Source organism: Canis lupus, chromosome 24 (genome assembly GCF_003254725.2).
Source record: "Canis lupus dingo isolate Sandy chromosome 24, ASM325472v2, whole genome shotgun sequence".
In the NCBI taxonomy this organism is placed as follows: Eukaryota; Metazoa; Chordata; class Mammalia; order Carnivora; family Canidae; genus Canis; species Canis lupus.
In genome coordinates, this window is record NC_064266.1 from 5,653,911 (window position 1) to 5,672,229 (window position 18,319).

Sequence of the window (18,319 nt, forward strand, 5' to 3'; positions counted from 1 at the left end):
ATCACTCATTGTCTGCATTGTTCAAAATGCAACTCAGACCCATTTGTAGGCCAGGAAATCAACTTATTGCATAGATATCTACCTGGGTTGCACATTAAAACCTTCTGGTGAGGACATTTAAAATCCCATTGCTTAGGCTACATCTTAGACCAATTAAGTCAGAATCTCTGGGAGCAGGACCCAAGCTTTGGAAATTGTGAACACTTCTCAGGTCATTCTAGTAGCCAGACAGTTAAACTTGAGAACCAGTGATTTAATGAATGGGACTATCATTAAAAAATGAACAGAATGGAACAGAAAAGAATAACAGTGTGGATTGCATGTAATATAGGAAAGTTTTTCATGAAACTATGTGGGTATGTGTTTGTGTGTGTGCGTGTGTTTGTGTGTGTGTGGTGTTGGGTTGGAACACAAATTTATTTCAAATCAAAAAGTTGGAAAAATGTTGCTCTATGGTTCTTTTTGGAAGTCAAATAATTCAAAAGACTAGGAACAATGTAATTCATTTGATAAAATTTCAGCACATTGGTTTGAGGCTTTGGTAAAATAAGGCACAGATGTATGGAAAGGTACTGCATAATGAAGTGATTCCATGAAGGGTCACAAAGTGTAGATCAGCTCCAGGCACTGTGCTAGTTGTAGGCACACCTTAGGAAGGTCCCTGCTCTCTCAGAGCCTACTGTCCAGAGGGACAGACAGACAACTCAATATTTTAAAAGGGAGGGCTGCCATGATGAGGGAGTTCTCTACGCCAAGAAAACCACAGTGGAGCCCCTGCATTATCCCAGCCAGGGGGCTTCAGACTGTGATCCTCAAGCTGCCTGTATCAGAATCATGTGGGGACTGGTGACAAAAGTAGAGTCCTGCCTCGGTGTCCTTTCCATATTTTTAAGATAAGACAACAGAGATCCAGGAGAGGTGAATGATCGATCACCCACTTAGATGCTGGAAGATATAGCTCTTGTCTCTCTCATAACTATCCTCCCTCTTCCCTAGTAAGAATTTTATTCAGAACAGCAATATTATCAGCTCCAAAGCTACATTTCCCAGCCTCCTTTGTACTCTGCGGTGATCACGTGAGGGTTGTGGTCAATGAGAAATAAGCAAAAGCTACTGGGTGGGGCTTTTTTTAAAAACCTTTAAGCAAGTCTGACTCAGCTGGTGGATTTCTTTTTCCCTTTGCTCTTCCTGTTTTCCTTTCTGAAATGTAAACATGATGGTAGAGCTCCCGTGGCATCTAGGGAACATGCAGGTAGAGGAGCAGAAATCTAGAAAGAGCTGGATCCTCCAAATCCCAGTGGTACCCCTATGGTAGCCCTGGGCTCCCAACCTCTATATTATCTTTCACGTGACAAAAAATAAAATCCTATCTCAGTTTAGCTATTGTTATTTGGATTTTGTTTCCAATCTGGACCTAGTCAGGGGCAGAGTCCGGATACTGACCTGCCATACAACAGTATCCTGATTCATAGATTTATAGAGCTCTTGCTTTACTGGATGCCCAGGCCTGGAGTCCCTGGGATATAGCTTGAAAGGAAAGATTCCTGGACCATCCATCCCCAGAGATTTATATTCTTATCTAAGATGTGAGATTCTATTATTTTCAAAACTCCACCTCCCCAGTGCTCAACTTCACCAGTTATCAGGGAAATGCAAATTAAAACTATAATACAATTCCATTGAATTCATAAAAATGGCTAAAGTGTGGAAGACTGGCAATACCAAGTGTTGACAAGGACTTAGAACAACTGTAACTCACACTGCCAGAGGGAGTGTCAATGGCTGCCTTGAGAAACTATTTGGGGGTATCTATGAGAACTGCACACATATATACCCCATGACACAGCATTCTGACTCCCTAGTACACACCCAACAGAAAAGCATCCAAATGTTCACCAAAAGACATGTGTAAGACTGTTCATAGCAATATTATTCATAATAGCTCCAAACTGGAAACAGCCCAAGGATTCATTTATACAGTGGAGTAATTCACAATGGTATGAACGGACTTATAACCACACTCAACAGTATGGGGGAATCTCTAAGACATAATATTAAGCAAAGAGTACATCTGGTACTTAAGTAATGGTCTGTTTCTTGATTTGGGTGCCAGTTACAGGGATCTGTTAACTTTGTAAGAAGTCATTGTGCTGTATCTAATATTTGTGCACTTTTCTCTCTGTCTCTTATATTTTAATAAAGAGTATACATGAAAAAAAAAATCCATCTCCCAAAAGGTCAGTTTTGGAAACATTATTCTAGTCCAACATGTGGGCCACTTTACTGATGGTTCTCTCAAGCCAGAACGTTGCCTCTCTATGACCGACCTCTCAAACCTAGTTCAGCCCCCTAGAACCACACAGAAAGCCCTGGCTCATAAGGAGAATGCAAAAATATATGAAGGTGGCAGTCACCGACCTCGTCCCTACCTTCTCCACCCCCATTCCCCACTTCAAAGAAATCATTTGAAATCTTTTTTATGTTGATCACACTGGGAAATGTGAGTAATATTCCCTGTGACTCAAAAAGCTATTTTCAAGCATTTGGCAGAAAAGCACTTTATGAGGGTAGTGACTGGGTGGGACATAAAAATAATGGCTTCCCTTTTCTCCCCTGGAGTCCTGGGGGCCGTTGTTCCTCTTTCATGGTCCTGATGGGCATACATTTACACAGAGTAATTTGTTTATTGCATTCCAACTGCTTTGGAAAAGCTTTCTAATTGGACCTCTGAGTGGCAAGCAGCCCTCGACTGCTGTCGTATGTCACCAAGGACTCCCAGTTGTCTTGTCTCGTGATAAAGAGAGATGAGCTGTAAGAACTGTTCATGGAGTGGCTTTCCTCCTCCTCCTTCTGAATTCTTTCTTAGGGCTATTTTGTTCTCATCCTTGGCTGCTGTTCTAACTGCTGGCTACTGGAGCCGCTCTACCCACAGGTGCAGAAAGCCAGAGGTGCCTTGGGAGTTTACTTCCCGGGCATAGCTCTTAGCCAGTGACTGACCAGCACCAGAACACAGCGGCCCAGAATCCTTGCCTTGAGGTACAACACATTCTGAGGCATTTACACTCCAGCTCCCCATGGGATCGAGCTGCATCCTTACTTGGATTTTTCCCCATCCTTAACCTGCTTTCTCTACTTTAGCCTGGTTTTTCCTAAGAGCCCTTTTCTAATAAACTGCTCGCACCGGCTTTTGTCTCTGAGTGTGTACCCAACCTCAGGCAGTTGGTGTTCTGAGGAATTTCAGGACTAGCTTCAATGATGGGCTTGAACCGCTATTGCTAAGTATCACTTTTTCCCTCCTTATGGCAATGGAGAATTTAAATCATGACCACCATTCCAAAACAAAGCATGCCCTCATTGTGACTTTTTTTCTGTAAGGCTATCTTGCAGGTGTGTGTCAAAGAATGGTGAATAATTGGTGCAGAGCCCATGAACCTGTTCAGAGATCCAGCAGCCTTGCTCTATTACTTTGGTTAATTTAGACGGTCCCTTTGTGTGCATAGAGGCCTGGGCAACTGACTTCTTGCTTGCCAAAAATGCAAGGAGACTTTGAGTCAAGGTCTATCTACCCTTTTAGATTTAAAGGGTGACCAGAACCCCCTTCTCTGTTCTGGATCACTTCTGGCTCCCTGTTCTCTTGCAAGGCTCAGCAGCAGGCAGCTGGCTCCTGCTGTCTGCCCCTAGCCAAGCCAGCTCTGACACCAGAGCCCAACAGGCCTGGAGATAAACAGTTTTATCTTCAGGAAATGCACATATGATGGGAGTTTTAATCTCTGCACTTAAGAGAAACACTTCAACCAGTGTCTCCTGGAATCCTAAGTTTTCCACTTGACTTTTGTTGGAAGAATCAAAGTTCGGCCTGGTCCAAAAAGAGAGTCACTCACAATTTGGGGCCTTATCTGTAAAAGGAGGATAATTATGCCTTTTCTGCTTAAAAACAGAGTGTTGGACTAGAAAATCTTTCAAAGTCCTTTCCTATCTAGGAATCAACTCTTACCTCCTTGGGAAGTCAGGAAACACAGTATATATATGGAAAGAGACAAGTAGGGCTGCCTGGAGACGGATGCTAGGAGCTCCGGTTGCCCAGCAACAGCTGGCAAAGATGGGAACTCAACTCCCCTTCCCTGGGAGCCTGAATCCAACTTCTCAGAAGCTGTTGGTGCTGTGTTCTTGAACAGCTCCCTGCAGCATGGGCATTCGCCCTCCAACCAAAAGGGCGGATGCCGGAAGCCCACATGCTCATTCCTCAAACCCAGAGCCAGCCTCTGGCTTGCACTCCAAAGACAGAGCTGCAGGTGGACAGGAGTCTCTGCTAAGGATCAAATTCAAGGTGTGTCTAGGCAGTATGTGGCCTCTCCATGGGATCATGAGAACAGAGAGGACAGCCTCCTCTCACCCGCAGCTGGGAAGGTTTCTCAGTAAAGTCCAATTCCTGGTCTACACTGTGTGGTTTTGCTAAAAGTGAGTTCACCTTATAAGTTAACAAATCTTGAGTGGGAGCACCCTGATTGCCACAGGTTCTGAAATAGCTTGCTGGATATCAGTTTGGCAGTAGCTTTCCTTAATTTAGCTAATTGTATTTTTGGAGTAAAATAGCCAAAGGATCCAGAGAGGTAATAGGATGGTTTTCACAAAGAAAGAAATATCTAGGGATCCCTGGGTGGCGCAGCGGTTTGGCACCTGCCTTTGGCCCAGGGCACGATCCTGGAGACCCGGGATCGAATCCCACGTCAGGCTCCCGGTGCATGGAGCCTGCTTCTCCCTCTGCCTAGGTCTCTGCCTCTCTCTCTCTCTCTCTCTCTCTCTCTCTCTCTCTCTCTCCCTCTGTGACTATCATAAATAAATAAAAAAAATTAAAAAAAAAAAAAAGAAAGAAATATCTATGTGTCCCTATTTAGTACTGTACTCTCCTGGGGATGTTATTTGTGGAGTGTGTGTGTGTGTGTGTGTGTGTGCACGTGTGTGCGCATGTATCATTTGGGGCCCATGATTCATTTAGAAATGACCATCACAGTTCACCGACCCTGACCATTACAGGCTCTCATGCCCACTTTTGCCTCCATGGACCCCTCGTATTGGGTGGAGAGACACATGTTAGTCTACCCTCAGCCCCAAGATGGAAACATACTTAGCCTCTAAAGCCAGTGCAAACACTCCAGCTGCCTCGGGGGCAGCTGCAGATGTCCCAGAATGCCTCAGGGTGCAGTTGCCATACAAATCTGTGGTTGCCTGGAAGGGAAGATGTTCAATAATGAGTGAATAAGTCACTCCACTCTCAATCCCAAAACAATAGGAAGCAGAGAATTATCTGTTTCTTTCATTTAAACTCTGCCTTGTTTTGAAAAAAGAGAAAAACGAAGGTAATGATAAGCTTAGCATCCATCTTTCTACCTTGCCATAAATTTTATTTGAGCTTCTTAGTAGCCCATGCAAAAAGGAACAATCAATTATAGTGCTCACAAGATAAAAACAAGTCAATTAATTGTTCAGAGGAACATATTTGTAGTTATTCCAGAGACTAGAGAGACATTTATTTCCTGGGTCCTGACAGGAAAACCAATAGGTGGAAAGTGACAAGTCAATAGTATCACCAGGTCAAGACAGCGGTGAGTACTATTGCACTGGGATTGGTTTGGAATACCCACCATTGCATCATTTTTTTCCCTTCGCAAAGACAAGGCTGGCGTTCCCAAAAAGGGAAGAATAAACACGCTCAGCCAAAGTTTGCCTAGAAAAGCAGGCCATTAAAAACAATGTTTCTCTATATCTCATGGAGAGATACTCGGGCTCAGGGAGCCAAGGTAACATCTGTGTCCCTTTTAGGTAAAGGGATCTCTTGGCTCACACGAGAGCCAGGCCAGCTTGCCAAGGCAGAGTCCAGGCAGGAATCTGGGACTGGAGCACAGGTTGGTAATGATGATTGTGTGCTGACTTCCTGTCCTCCCCCGGGAAGCCCCAGCTGAGGTGGGTGGCCAATCAAGATGAAGCTCAGTAGGACTATCAGCCACCTACCAAATCCCAGGCTTGGAGGTCTGAGGAAAAGGTGATATGTGAGTGAAATACCCAGAGAGAAGAAGAGATCCAAAAAGGTTCCTTATGGTCTCCAGATGCATATTTTAAAGGGGCTTGGAAAATTCACCATGTTATCAAGCTGTCCAGGAAGGAAAAGCTACTCAGAAAAACACAATAAATAATCGAAGTCTGGGATTCTTAACCTTTTTGTTTTCTCAATTATGAACATATTTTAAAACAAGATGAAAACTACCATTCTTACCTTGAAAAAATACAGGTGTGTGTGCCCAGAGGGCTTATGGCCCTAGAAAAGTCCATCTAGGGATGCTATTTTTTTTTTAACTATAGTGAATGCATGGGCTCTTGGCTCAGATGGCGCGATGGTGTGATGCCCCAGTTCTTAATATTAGCTGTCTTTATAAGCGGTGTGCTGGGGCAAGTTTTTGATCATCAGAGTTCATCACTATTTGCAATGCAAAACAATAAACAAGAAAGACAATCTATGGAAAATGAGTTGCAAAGGGATCACAGTCCTTGCTCCCAACCTGCACATTGCATGGCTCTACCTTATAACAAAGCATTATCAGGCCTGGAAGACAGTGGATCTCTGGAACCTCAAAACAGGTGCTGATTCTTGGAGGGCAGGAGAGGAGAGCCCCTTCCTCCCGTGACGTCACCGGTGGTGGCGCATGATGTCACCCAGTGCCTGTGCATGATGTCACGCAGCGCAGGAACACTCCACCGCATCACCAAGGGCGGGGTGGGGGGACCGCACTCACCACGCCGGCCTCGGGGTTCCTCTTCCTCCCGTTGCTGAAGGTGGAGGCCAAGGTGGAGGAGCAGCTCTCGTCGTAGAGGGCGGTCCTGCCATCGTTGATGGCCGAGTTGATGGAGATGGTCCACATGCTGGAGGCGTAGCCGTCACAGTTGCAGTCGTCGTAGCTGCCACCGTCCCCAGAGGCCCACACGTAGATGCTGCCTTTGCCGCCGCGGCCCTGGGGGGGGGGACGGGAGAGAGCTGGAGGCCCCGCGCCGCTGCCCCGAGGGCCACACCCCGCCCGCGGGGCCCCAGGAGTCTCCTGCTTGTGTCCGGGAGGATTCAATATACGAAGTTACCAGAATGTATTATTTGAGCTGGGGGTAACACAGTAAGAAAAGCTAGCAGAATCACCTTAAAATTAATAAGCAAACTGCTTTTAAAAAGCTTTGGAGGTAGTACATCCTCATGTAAGAAATCAAAGTATACGGAACGGAAAATTAAAGAAAAACCCTTCTTACTCGTAATCATTATTGCCCAATTCTTGTTCCTCCTTTCAGACATTTTTCAGCGAGAATGTAAGTGTGCATACATGTTTATACTTAGCTTTATAGGATGTAAAAGATACTTAGATATGTCTTTAGTTTTTTATATATAGTTACATACCTTTTGTATGTATAGTTACATACATATGTAGATAATTCAAGTTTAAAATACACGTTTTACTTCAAAATATACAAATCAAGCAAATCATATGTATATATGTGCACAGGTGTACACACGCATTTACCTGACTGGATTATGCTAGACTTCTTTTTTGGGAGAGGGAGGGGCAGAAGAAGGAGGTGGGGAGAATCCCAAGCAGGCCTGACTCTCAGGGCAGAGCCCACCAGGACTTGATCTCAGGACCCTGAGATCATGACTTGAGCCGAAATCAAGAGTCAGACTCTTTTTTTTTTTTTTTATTTATGATAGTCACAGAGAGAGAAAGAGAGAGAGGCAGAGACATAGGCAGAGGGAGAAGCAGGCTCCATGCACCGGGAGCCCGATGTGGGATTCGATCCCGGGTCTCCAGGATCGCGCCCTGGGCCAAAGGCAGGCGCCAAACCACTGCGCCACCCAGGGATCCCGAGAGTCAGACTCTTAACTGACTAAGCCACCCCGGCAGCCCTAGAATTCTTTTAAACACTATGTTATATGACATTTTAACCAGCTTTCTGAAACCAGGACAGAGAGGGAAGTGTGTCATCCTTACAGCTTGGTGCCGGGGATCGCACTCTCCAACAGACTCAGATTTGGGCTCAGTGTCAAGAAGTGGCACCCAATGAAAGTGAAAGAAGTGTGAATCAGGGTAAATGCGTGAAGCCACCAAATGTGGAATTTCCCCTGACTCAATCCACAGTTGGGCTGCTAGTGAGACAAAGCAACTTTTGCTAAATTAAGGAATCAGCACCAGAAGCGTTGTCACCATGGAGTCAGGTGTGTGGGAGGTGATTTGGACTCCAGGATTCTCCGTATTCATGCCCTTTCTACAATATGACTTTGCAGTCCTGCCCACCAAGAGGAAGGGTCTATTTTCCACCCCTTAAGTCTGGCTTCCTGTCTTTGGTTTGTCCAAGAGAAAGTGATAGAAAGTAGTGCTGCTGTCAGGCCCAAGCATAGGTCTCAAGGAGCTCTGTATCTGTTCTCTCTGTTCTGTTGCACCATGGGGCAAACCTGAGTTGGCCTTCTGGCTGATGAGAGACGTAGCCCAGTCACATTCACTGCCCTAGCTGACAGTCGAGAGCCAGCAGACGTGTGAAGGAAGGCGCCCCAGACCAGCCAATCTGTAGTTCACCCTCCAGCTGACCAGAGATGCATGAGCGAGACCAGGTGGGAAGAGCTGAGGCTGCCCCAGATTGGCAGAACAACCCAGCTGACCCAGAGACCCATGATCAGGGTGTAAATGGTGGTTATTTTAAATTACTGAGTTTTAGGGCATGTAGCCTAGCTCATGGATACACAAGGATACTGGGATTCCTAGGAATATTAAGCTTTGTTTTCCTTTTTTTTTTTATTTTTTTTTTATTTATTTAGGATAGTCACACACACACACACAGAGAGAGAGAGGCAGAGACACAGGCAGAGGGAGAAGCAGGCTCCATGCACCGAGAGCCCGACGTGGGATTCGATCCCGAGTCTCCAGGATCGCGCCCTGGGCCAAAGGCAGGCGCCAAACCGCTGCGCCACCCAGGGATCCCAAGCTTTGTTTTCCAAAGAGATGTGTGTATGTGCGTTTATATGAGGTAGTAATAGTTACATCCATGCTTCTAATGACTGGATATCAGCATCAAATAGTCTGGGGACAGATGCTTGGGAAAAGAGCATGTATAGAGAACTGAGAGCTCTGCCTCTCATCACCATATGGGATTGGCTGTTTTGGCATGCCTCATTTTCCTGTTAAAATGATGCCCCAAGGTCCAGTTCTGCTTCCAGCTTCTACTGAACAGGAGCTGGGCAAAAACCGCAACCAAACAACTATGAGTCATATTCCAACAATAATCAGTTGAAGAATGCAATGGAAGAAACTAAGACGATAATCAGAAAAAGCATTACCATGGCACTCATTGTATGCCAGGGACTGCTCTAAGTACTTTACATATAACTGCAGGTTAATCCTTAAAGCAATCTGACATGCAGCACCATTTTGTTAGCCACATGAAGGGTAAAATACTTAGAAACTCAAGAAACTAAAAAAAGAAAAAAAAGAGCTAAGAACTAAATAAGACTTTGAAATTCTATGGAGGGACACAGATGAAGACCCAATGGACAGACACATTGACCGAAAGGAAGATTTAACCCATTATGTTCTTATATAGAAAGAAAGCATCACAGAGATGTCCATTGTCCCCAAGTTAACTTACAAATTCAACATCCCAATAAATACACTGTATCAATCAAAGTTCTGTCAGGCAAGTATTGCCATACTGGACAGTTCCAGAGAGGAATTTTTATCCAGAGAACAGGTGGTAAAGGAGAACCGAAGACCAGCTGGGGTATGGGAGGCTCACCCAGAGACACAGGAGCAGATGGTGCAGGAGTCTGCACCCCTCAGGGGAGCTGGGCCCTCAAGGGTGGGCTGTCTGCTGGCACCCTCCCACCACGTGTTTAGTAGCACATGCTCACATAATAGAATGGCAGTCGGACTCGCCGCACCTTTACATTGGAATGCCCTTCTCTCCCTTCTACTTTTTTAAGAAGGCAAGTGCATTTAGACAAAGTAAAATACATGGTGCAGCTCCACTTTGAATTCTGTCTTTGAATCAGGGGTTTCCTGGGGGTTTAGTGGGAGTTTAGTGTCTCTCGAAAGTTTTCATGTAATGAGTTTTTCACCTAGGGTGACCTGGTGCTCCAGGGTGTGTGGGGCACTGTTGGAGACATTTTTGGTGCTCATGACTAGCATCTAGCAGGAAGTTTCATATGCATGTACTACCTAATGGCAAAGGGCAGTGAGTTGGACCTTGCTGGTTTTAAGGGCATAGCCTAAAGCAGCCTCTCACAAGCCCCAAATTTATTTATTATTATTACTTAATAAATTTGACATCACATTTTATAAACTTAAGATGTACAGCGTATTACTTTGATACAGTTATATGTTGTAATATGACTGCCATTGAAGCAATATTGATCACATTCCATCATTCGAGTGCAATATTATTATCTATATCCACTATACTGTGTGTGCATTGGATCTCTGTGGCTTCTTTACTACTTGTTACAAGTTTGTACCCTTAAACACCATGAGTCTCAGCCCCCATTCCATCCCCTGGTTACCACCATTGTACTCTGTTTTTTGTTTTTGTTTTAAGTCTTTGATCCATTTTAAGTTAATTTTTGTGAATAGTGTGGGATAATGGTCCAGTTTCATTGTTTAGCATGTGTTTCTTCAGTTTTCCTGGGACCATTTATTGAAGAAATTATCTTTCCATTAGGTGTTCTTGGCTTCCTGGTTGAATATCAGTTGACCTTATATGCTAGAATTTAATTCTGTGTTCTTTATTCTGATTGGTCTATGTGTCTATTTTTGTTTTTATACTGTTTTTATTAATATGTCTGTGTAGTATTCTTTCTTTAAAATCAAGAAGTGTGATATCTCTAGGTTTGTTCTTTCTTCTCAGGATTGCCTAGGTTATTCAAGGCTTTTGTGTTTCCAGACAATTTTTAGGATTCTTTCTTTCTTTCTTTTTTTTTTTTAAGATTTTATTTATTTATTCATAGAGACAGAGAGAGAGAGAGAGAGGCAGAGACACAGGCAGAGGGAGAAGCAGGCTCCATGCAGAGAGCCCGACGTGGGACTCGATCCAGGGTCTCCAGAATCACACCCTGGGCTGCAGGCAGCGCTAAACTGCTGCGCCACCAGGGCTGCCCTTTAGGATTATTTCTTTGGTATTTTGATGGGGTTGCATTGAATCTGTAGATGATTTTGGGTAGTATGGCCATATTAACAATATTTATTCTTCTGATCCACAAACATCAGATGCTTTTCCATTTGTGTCTTCAATTTCTTTGCACAAAGTCTTATAGCATACATTGTATAGATCTTTCACTTCCTTAAGTTTATTCCTAAGTATTTTATTGTTTTTGATGCTATTTGACTGGGGTAGTTTTCTTTATTTCTCTTTCCAGCAATTTGTTTTAGTGTGAAGGAGTGCCACTGATTTCTGTAAGTTGATTTTCTAACCTGTTACTTGACTGAAATTATTGATTAATTCCAGAAGTTTGATTGACTCTTTGGGATTTTCTCTATATAAGATCATATCATCATCAAATAACAAAAATTTTACTTCTTTCTTCTTAATTTGGATGCTTTTTATTTCTTTGTCTTACCCCATTGCTGTAGCTAAGGTTTCCAGTACTATATTGAATAGGCAACTTTACCTTGTTCCTGGTCTCAGAGGAAACCCTTTCAAATTGTCTCCATTGAATATAATGTTAGCTGTAGTTTTGTTGTATATTGCCTTTATTATGTTGAGATATGTTCCTTCTATATCCAATCTATTAAGGATCTTTATCATGAAATGATACTGTATTTTGTCGAATGCCTTTTCAGTTATCTATTTAGATATCATTTGGGTTTTATCTTTCATTTTATTGATGTGATGAGTTATATTTATTGATTTGCATATATTGAACCACTCTTGCATCTCAAGGGTAAATCCCACTTGATCATGGTGTGTAATGCTTTTCATGTATTCTTGAATTCAATTTGTTAATATTTTGTTGTGAATACTTGCATCTATATTCATCAGGGATATTGGTTTATAGTTTTCTTTTCTTGTGGTATCCTTATCTGGTTTTGCTATCAAGGTAATGCTGGCTTCATAGAATGAATTTGGAGATGTTTCCTCTTCTCAAAATTTTGGAAGACTTTGAGGAAGATTGGTGCTAATTACTCCTTAACTGTTTGGTGGGATTAACCAGTGAAGCCATCTGGCCCTGAACTTTTCCATGTTGGGAATTTTTAAAATTATTGACTCAATCTCTTGATTCATTATTGATCTGTTCAGATTTTCTGTTTCTTCCTGATTCATTGTAGGAGTGTTGTGTGTTACTATAAATGTATCCATTTGTTCCAGGTTATATAATTTGTTAGCATATAACTATTTGTAGTAGTCTTTTGCAATTTTCCATATTTCTGTGGTATTCATTGTTATTGCTCCTGTTTCACTTCAAATTTTGAGTCTTCTCTTTTTTTTCTTAGTCTAGCTAAAGAATTAGTCTAGCTGTTAAACTTGTTTATCTTTTCAAAATACCAGTTTTTAGTTCTGTTGATACTTCCTATTTTTTTCTGATCTTTATTTCATTTATTTTTGCTCTTATTTTTACTATATCCTTTCTTCTGCTATCTTTGGGCTTGACTAGTTCCTTTTTTTTCTAGTTCCTTGAGGTATATAGTTAGGTTGTTTGAGATTTTTCTTATTCTTAATATATGTGTTTATTGCTATAAGCTTTCCTCTTAGAACTGCTTTTGCTGCAGCACACAAAATTTGAGATGATGGATTTTCATTTTAATATGTTTCAAGATAATTTTCCTTTTGATTTTTTCTTTGACCCATTATTATTATTTTTTTTAGAAACATGCTGTTTAGTTTCCACATACTTGAATCTACTCACTTTCCTCTGGTTGACTTCTAATTTTGTGTCATTGTGGTCAGAGAAGATAGTTGATATGATTTCAGTCTCTTCAATTTGCTAAGATTAGTTCTGTGGCCTATAATATCATCGATCCTGGAGAATGTTCATACGCACTTAAGAATGTGCATTCTGTTGCTGGATGGAAAGTTTCTATATATGTCTGTTGGGTCCATTTGTTTAAGGTGTGTTCAAGTTCAATCTTTCCTTATTAATTTTCTGTCTGCACAATCATTCTGTTGCTGATAGTGAGATATTGAAGTCCCCCTACTGTTATTGTATTGTTGTATATTTCTTCCTTAAGATTTGTTAGTATTTGTATAATACATTTTGGTGCTCAGATATTGGGAGTGTATGTATTTATAATTGTATATCTTCTTGATATACAGAGGGTCCCGACTTATGATGGATTGGCTTAGTTTTTCAACTTTATGATGGTACAAAAATTATACTCATTCAGTAGAAACCATGCTTTGAATTTTCAGAGTTTTTTTAAAGATTTTATTTATTTATTCATGAGAGACAGAGAGAGAGAGAGAGAGAGAGGCAGAGACACAGGCAGAGGGAGAAGCCGTCTCCATGCAGGGAGCCTGACTCAGGACTCGATCCCAGGTCTCCAGGATCATGCCCTGGGCTGAAGGTGGCGCTAAACTGCTGAGCCACCTGGGCTGCCTGAATTTTCAGTTTTTAATCTTTTCCCAGCCTAGTGATAATGCAGTATGGTACTGTCTCATGAAGGTAAGCAGCAGAAGCAGCAGCAAGCTGCAGTTCCCAATAGCAATGTGATCAGGAAGGTAAACAATTGATACACTTAAAACCATTCTGTACCCATATAATCATTTTGTTATTCACTTTCAGGACAGTATTCAATAAATTACCTGAGATATTCAACTCTATTATAAAATAGGCTTTGTGTTAGATGATTTTGTCCAACCGTAGGTTAATACAAGTGTTGTAAGCACATTTAAGGTAGGCTATGCTATTATGTTTGGTAGGTTAGATGCATTAAATGCATTTTTAACTTATATTTTTAACTTGTGATGGGTTTATCAGGCTGTAGCCATTGTAAGTGGTGGAAGATCTGTATTGATTCCTTTATCATAATTATATAATGACCTGTTTTGTCTCTTTTACCAATTTTGGCTTGAAATTTATTTTGTCTGGTGTAAATGTGTCTACACCCACTTTCTTCTGGCTACCATTTCTTGGAGTATCATCCTCTGCCCCTTCACTTTTGAGTCTATGTTTGTGTTTGAAGCTGAGAAGAGTCTCCCAAAGGCAGCACACAGTTGGGTCTTTGTTTTAATTCATCCACTCTGTTCCTTTTGATTGGTGAGTTCAATCCACTTATATTTAAGGTGATTATTGATATATGAAGACTTACTATTGCCATTTTATCTTTTGTTTTCAGATTGGTTTGTATCTCCATTGTTTCTTTTTCTTGGTTTATTTACTTTTTAGGTTGGTGGTTTTCTATGACAATTTGTTCAGTCTCACCGCCTTTTTAAATGTTTTATCTTTGCTCTAGATTTTGTTCTGTAGTTCCCATGAGGTTTGTATAAAATATCTCATAGATAAAATAGTCCTTTTTTCTGATAGCAAATTACCTTCATTTGACTATACAGGTTCTGGCATTTTCTTCCCCCCTTTTATGCTTTTGTTGTCACAAATTAGCTCTTTTTATGCTGTGAGTTTATTGCCAAATTGTAGTAGCGATATTTATTTTTAATGCTTTTCTCTTATAAACTTATACTATAATCATTTAACACCCTATTCTAAAATAGGATTATAATTTTGACTCTATAATTTTCTCTATCACTTTAGTAAAAATTTGGGGTATTTTTTCTTTTCATTTTAGGTAGAGGAGCTTCTTTCAACATTTTTTTGTAAGGCAGGTCCAGTGGTGGTAAACTGCCTCAGCTTTTGTTTGCTTTTCTCCTTTATATCTGAAGGGTCACTTTGCAGGATAGAGTATTCTCAGCTGGAAATTTTTATCTTTCAATACTTTAAATATGACATTTCACTCTCTCCTGGCCTGTAGAGTTTCTGTTGAAGAAATCTGCTGATAATCCAATGAGGGTTCCTCTGCAGGTAACATTTTTTTCCCTCCTGGATGACATTAGGAGTCTTTATCATCAATTTTTGACAGCTTCATGATAATGTGTCTTGAAAAGGGTCTTCCAGCATTCAGATAGTAAGGTGACCTATTAGCTTTGTGGACTTATTTGCTTTGTCTGGTTCTTTCCTTAGGTTTGGGAAGCTTTCAGCTATTGTTTCTTTAAATAATCCTCTGCCCCCCTCTCCTTCTCTCCTGCTGTACCCATTATTTTTATGTTGGTCTGCCTAGTGGAGTCTGATAGCTCTTGCAGGGTTTCTTCTTAAAAATCTTAGTTCTCTTTCTTCCACTTGAATCATTTCTAGATTTCTATTTTCTAGCTCGCCTATTCTCTTTTCCATCTGATCTGCTCTATCTCCTATACTTTTTAATGCATTCTTCATCTTATGTGCTGAGTTCTTCACCTCTGGAATTTCAATCTTTTTGGCCAACCACTCCTTCAGTTCATTAATTTTATTCCTGAGCTCATTAAATTGCTTTTCTGAGTCTTCTTGGAGATTGCTGAGTTTCTTCATAACAGCTACTTTGAGTTCTCTATCAGTTAGCTCCTAATTGGTGACTTGGAGACTGGCTGCTTGGAGACCATCATTGTCTTTTGGTGATACCGTATTACTGTGATTTGTCGTGGTGTTTGACATGTACCTCTGCTGGTGCCTTTGAAGTACTGAATATCTTTGTTATATAGGTAAATTTTGTTCACTTTGAGTTTAACAATTCAACAGGTTGTGATGTAGAGGCCATTCTTTTGTTTTCCAGCAGGTGGCAACATAGCACAATTTTGTTTTGTTTTGTTTCCTCTTTTTTTAAGCACTTTATGGCTGTATTGGGAACATACATGTTCCACCCTCCACCTGCTCTTCTGGAGGGGTCATTGAGACTGTCAGAGTTACTTGGGCATGGGCACAGGTGTCATTACCAGTGCTGAGGTTGCCAAGGTTGCTGGTGCACTGGCCAGGTGTCCTGGGATCATAGGTGCTGCTGCTGCTGCCCAGGGTTACTGGGGATACCACTGTCTCTGGAGCCACAGCCACTGCCAGGGTTGCTGGGGTTACAGGCACCACTGCTGCTGTTCCCCCGGTTCTGCTGCAGCTCTCTTGTTTTTGCCTCAGCCACAAGGTCCAATCCACCCACCTTCAGATACACAGATGTAGGATTCTTTCTCTCTGGAGTCCTGGTGTGCTATGCAAAGAACCCCTACTGGGTTATGGATTCCCTACTTGTAAATTAAGGGGAGAAACAAAGGAAATGATTCACACTGCCATTATGCTGACATTACCCCCTCACCCCTAATTTCTTAAAAGTTCATGTAGATTTTGTATTTCGTCCATAATATAAAAATAATGTCACAAATTGCTTACTGTCAGCTATAGTAAAGCTCTGGCCAGACACTGGTGATGTGGCTCTGTGTGCCCCCACCCAGCATGTCACCTGCTGGTGACAGGAGATGAGAATCCCACTTTGAGAAGTATGGAGCCCAAGCGAGTTAGTCCTTCCTGCTGATCAAAGCATAGTGATCTGGGTGAATGACCAGACTAGGCCCTGATCCACTGGTATTACCTCCCTGGAGATACTAGGGAGACAATAGCTTGCCTCTTCCTAAACACTCAGTTATACTAATTTTTTTTTCTCCACTCATCTTGACATTTTAATACAACATTGACATACTTTTAAAAAAATTTATTGCATTTTTTATTGCAAAAATTGTATTTATTGTAGAATAATTGAAATATAGACCCTGAAGAGGAAAATAAAAATCCTTTATAATATTCCATGAATAGAAAATCCCTGGTGATATGTTGTGGGTTCCTGCCAGTTTAATATATAAATGCAAAGTATAAAGACAGGTTTAAGAATGAAATTAGGATCATAAAATATACCCACTTTTGTGGCCCTGCTTCAAATGTATTTTCACTATTATATTATTAACATTTCCTGATGTAATTAAATATTCCTCTACACTATAATTTTTATTAGTCTTATTAAATAGCCATTACATAATTTATTTACTCCTTTTCTTAGACATATGTGGAAGGCTGTTTCTAAGTTTTAAAGTTCTGTGATGAACATCATTTTAAAATATATGTCTTTGTATTTCTGTTTATTTCCTTAAGCAGAATTTCTTTCCTTTTTTTTTTTTTTGTTTTGAAGATTTTATTTATTTATTTATTTATTTATTTATTTATTTATTTGAGAGAGAGTAAGTATGAGCGGAAGGAGGGACATAATGGGGAGGGAGAGGGAGAGGCACTGAGTGTGGAGCCTGATGCGGGTCTCAATCTCATGATCCCAAGAATCAAATGCTCAACTAACTGAGCCACCCAGGCACTCCAGGCAGAAATTTCTAAAATGGGGAATTTAGAGCAAAAGGAATGAATGTTTGAAGATTCTTGATCCATATTGCTATACTACTGCTCAAAGCTTGTTAATAATTTATTTTTTTACCAGTAGTGTGTAAGAATTCCACAATCAGCCTCTGTAGGTCAAGGTTTAGAATCATACATTTAAAAAACTAGTTTGCCAATTCAGTGGGCCAAAATGGAACCTTGTTATTTTGCGTTATATATTTTTCCATGACCAGTTGAGTTGATCTTTTTGCATCCTTATTGCTCATTTTTTTTGTTGCTTTATGAACAGCCCAGCAAAGCCCCAAGCCCCAAAGATAATATCCTTTGCCTATGTTTTTCTTTCATTTCTTTTATTGATTTGTTAGAGCTCTTTCTAAATTAAGGACCTTAGCCAAATTCCTGTCATTTGTATTACATATATATTTACCCAATCTTTTCTTTTATATATTGCATTTTGACTTGCAGAAGATTTCCCACTACATTGCATAAATCTATTATTTTTTGCAAATACATATTTTAACTACCACATAAAACAATGTATTGATTTACAAATATTGCCTTTCTGCACAATTTCACTCAAACTACTCACAAACACCTTTGACATTTGTGTTGTCCTCACTAGGTGACTGGTTACCTTTTCAGTCACTTAGCGTTTTTCTGGGCTCACTGTGGTGGTCACTGGTGCTATGTGTCATATTTCTAGCTGTCCACAGTTTGGGTCCATGATCCCTTCATGGTTGGGTGGGGTCTCACAAACCATTTTAATCAATGAATTCTGAGTGGGAGTGGTGGATCATAGTGTGATTTCTAGGCTGAACCATTTACTAGTCAGTGACAGATGCTGCAGAACACCCCCCCCCCCCACCTCCATCTGCACAAGGACTAGCAATGTCCCAGATGTAATCTATGTTCTCTGAGAGA

At 41.1% G+C, this 18,319-nt stretch overlaps 1 protein-coding gene across 1 annotated transcript in view; it reads right to left on the reverse strand.

Moving 5' to 3' along the window:
• The window catches only part of PCSK2 (proprotein convertase subtilisin/kexin type 2), a 256,303-nt gene that overhangs the window by 12,899 nt on the left and 225,085 nt on the right, over positions 1 to 18,319 (reverse strand). Inside the window, exons 9-10 of the mRNA XM_025469250.3 lie at positions 6,789 to 7,004; positions 5,126 to 5,226 (exon numbers count right to left, since the gene is read on the reverse strand). Of these exons, the coding sequence (XP_025325035.1) occupies positions 5,126 to 5,226; positions 6,789 to 7,004 (317 nt within the window). The remainder of the gene's footprint in view (positions 1 to 5,125; positions 5,227 to 6,788; positions 7,005 to 18,319) is intronic.